Below are 1737 nucleotides of genomic sequence, written 5' to 3'. Positions count from 1 at the left end.
CATGGTGAACTTTTGCAGGGGATTGCCGACAGACGACGAAGCAAACAGTGACGAAGCAACCTCGGTGAGAGCAAGCTGCTCGTCGATGCAATTCCGGAATGAATCCATTCCGAGCGTCGCTTGGCAGAATAAATGGAACATAAGTCCTTGTTCATCCGAAGAGCGAAGTAAGGAGTACAGGAGGAATCATCTGTAGAATGAGTATTCTGTACACCTCAAGGAAGCTCTCCGGTTTAATCTGACCAGTGGCTGATCACTGGTGATTTGTGTGAGTTGGATCCCAAAGTCTGCAGATTGTGACCTGTGTATGATAGTGTAACTCTCAATACTGTGATAACGGATATCAATACTGTTTCATGTCAACTGCCATTCCTGATGGAACATCCCGTGGTGAAAAGAATGTAAAAAAAGTTCCATGATATGTGTCGAACTGTTCAGCTCCGAGTTGATTGATAGATATACCAGGTGTCGCGGCTTCGAAGGACGGAGCACGCATGAGCCTTGATTATGCTCCCTTTGGCAACGAAAACATGTAGTAGACGCGGTATGTAACAGACTTCATTTTAACGGCGAAGCTACAATACATACTTTTCATACCAAGCACATTGCGCTTGGTACTGCTCTCACAGTCCCTGCTTGGAATGAACCAATTTCGCATGATTCGCACACCGAGATTGCAGCTTGGCGGAATTCTTGGTCAGTTCAATGTGAGATGTAGTAGGACTCTCATTCGGTAGGGGGAACGAGGAACTCCCTTCACTAATACGGCCAACTAGTGTTGAAATTGAAGTTCTTATTATCCCTCCTTGTCGAAGTTGAAGTTCCTAAAAGAGTCTCTTTAATTCTATTTCACCCGCCCGTCCAAATAAGAATTACGATTTTTGGAACAGGCGCTGAAAAAGTGTAGAAGCTATGGATACTCGATCCGTTATCGCACAAGATAAACATAATTCCTATAATATTTGGACGCACTGGTGCAACACAATAATGAAAGATGGGAGGGTCAATGGATGATTGAAAAACTAATGACTGATTCCTGTGTGAAGTAATCAATTCGCGCATGTGCCGATACGCATTCCTATAGTCTATTTTATCTCACTCTCGAAAAATGTTTCTACTTGAGTTCACTAATACCTATCTTACTATTCTTCCAATCATACAAAAAATAACGTCCCATGACGCTAGGGTGACCAATACCCCATACATCATCATCAGACACTTCAAGAAGTATGCGACAAAAAGTTTGCTTTTTGGCATCCGTTCTAATATCCACATATGCATCTGGGGGGATCTTCACCTCAACGTTCGAACCATCAACACCCTTTAAAAGGAAGTTCACCGAAGGAAGGTTTTGCCGTTGATTACAATTGACGATAAGCTTAGAACCCTCTTGGGTAATCGTCACCTTACTGCTTGATCGAGCCTCAAGATCTTTTATGAGGGTAGGAAGCGCATACCTACGGATAGGGATGAATATGAACTCTGCTCCAGTATCAAGGTCGCCAAAATCGTTCACAACCATTACAGGATACGTTTGACCTCCAAGGGAGAAGCCAGTGACCCGAACAAACCTGGGCTGAATAACCGATACATAGACCAACGGACCTCGATAAATACTAGGATCTGATCCACCGAGAAGGAGCTCCCCTCTTTTATTAGTGCCATCATGCCTGAGGTAGATCGAGAAGATACTACTCTCGATAAGCTTCTGTGAGAGAAGTTGATCTATTATCGGAA

At 43.6% G+C, this 1737-nt stretch overlaps 1 protein-coding gene across 1 annotated transcript; it reads right to left on the bottom strand.

Annotated features, from left to right (window-relative positions):
- Positions 1 to 1114: 1114 nt before the first annotated feature.
- On the bottom strand, positions 1115 to 1522 carry Pmar_PMAR026469 (hypothetical protein; the record flags this gene model as incomplete). Its single annotated transcript, XM_002769671.1, has 1 exon — positions 1115 to 1522. The coding sequence occupies one exon, from the start codon at positions 1520 to 1522 to the stop codon at positions 1115 to 1117; it is 408 nt and encodes a 135-aa protein (XP_002769717.1).
- Positions 1523 to 1737: the final 215 nt, after the last annotated feature.

This window comes from Perkinsus marinus, assembly GCF_000006405.1.
Source record: "Perkinsus marinus ATCC 50983 genomic scaffold scf_1104296965114, whole genome shotgun sequence".
NCBI classification, from domain to species: Eukaryota; Perkinsozoa; order Perkinsida; family Perkinsidae; genus Perkinsus; species Perkinsus marinus.
Note: the sequence above shows the minus strand (reverse complement) of the source record. Positions and strands in the feature narration are given on the sequence as shown.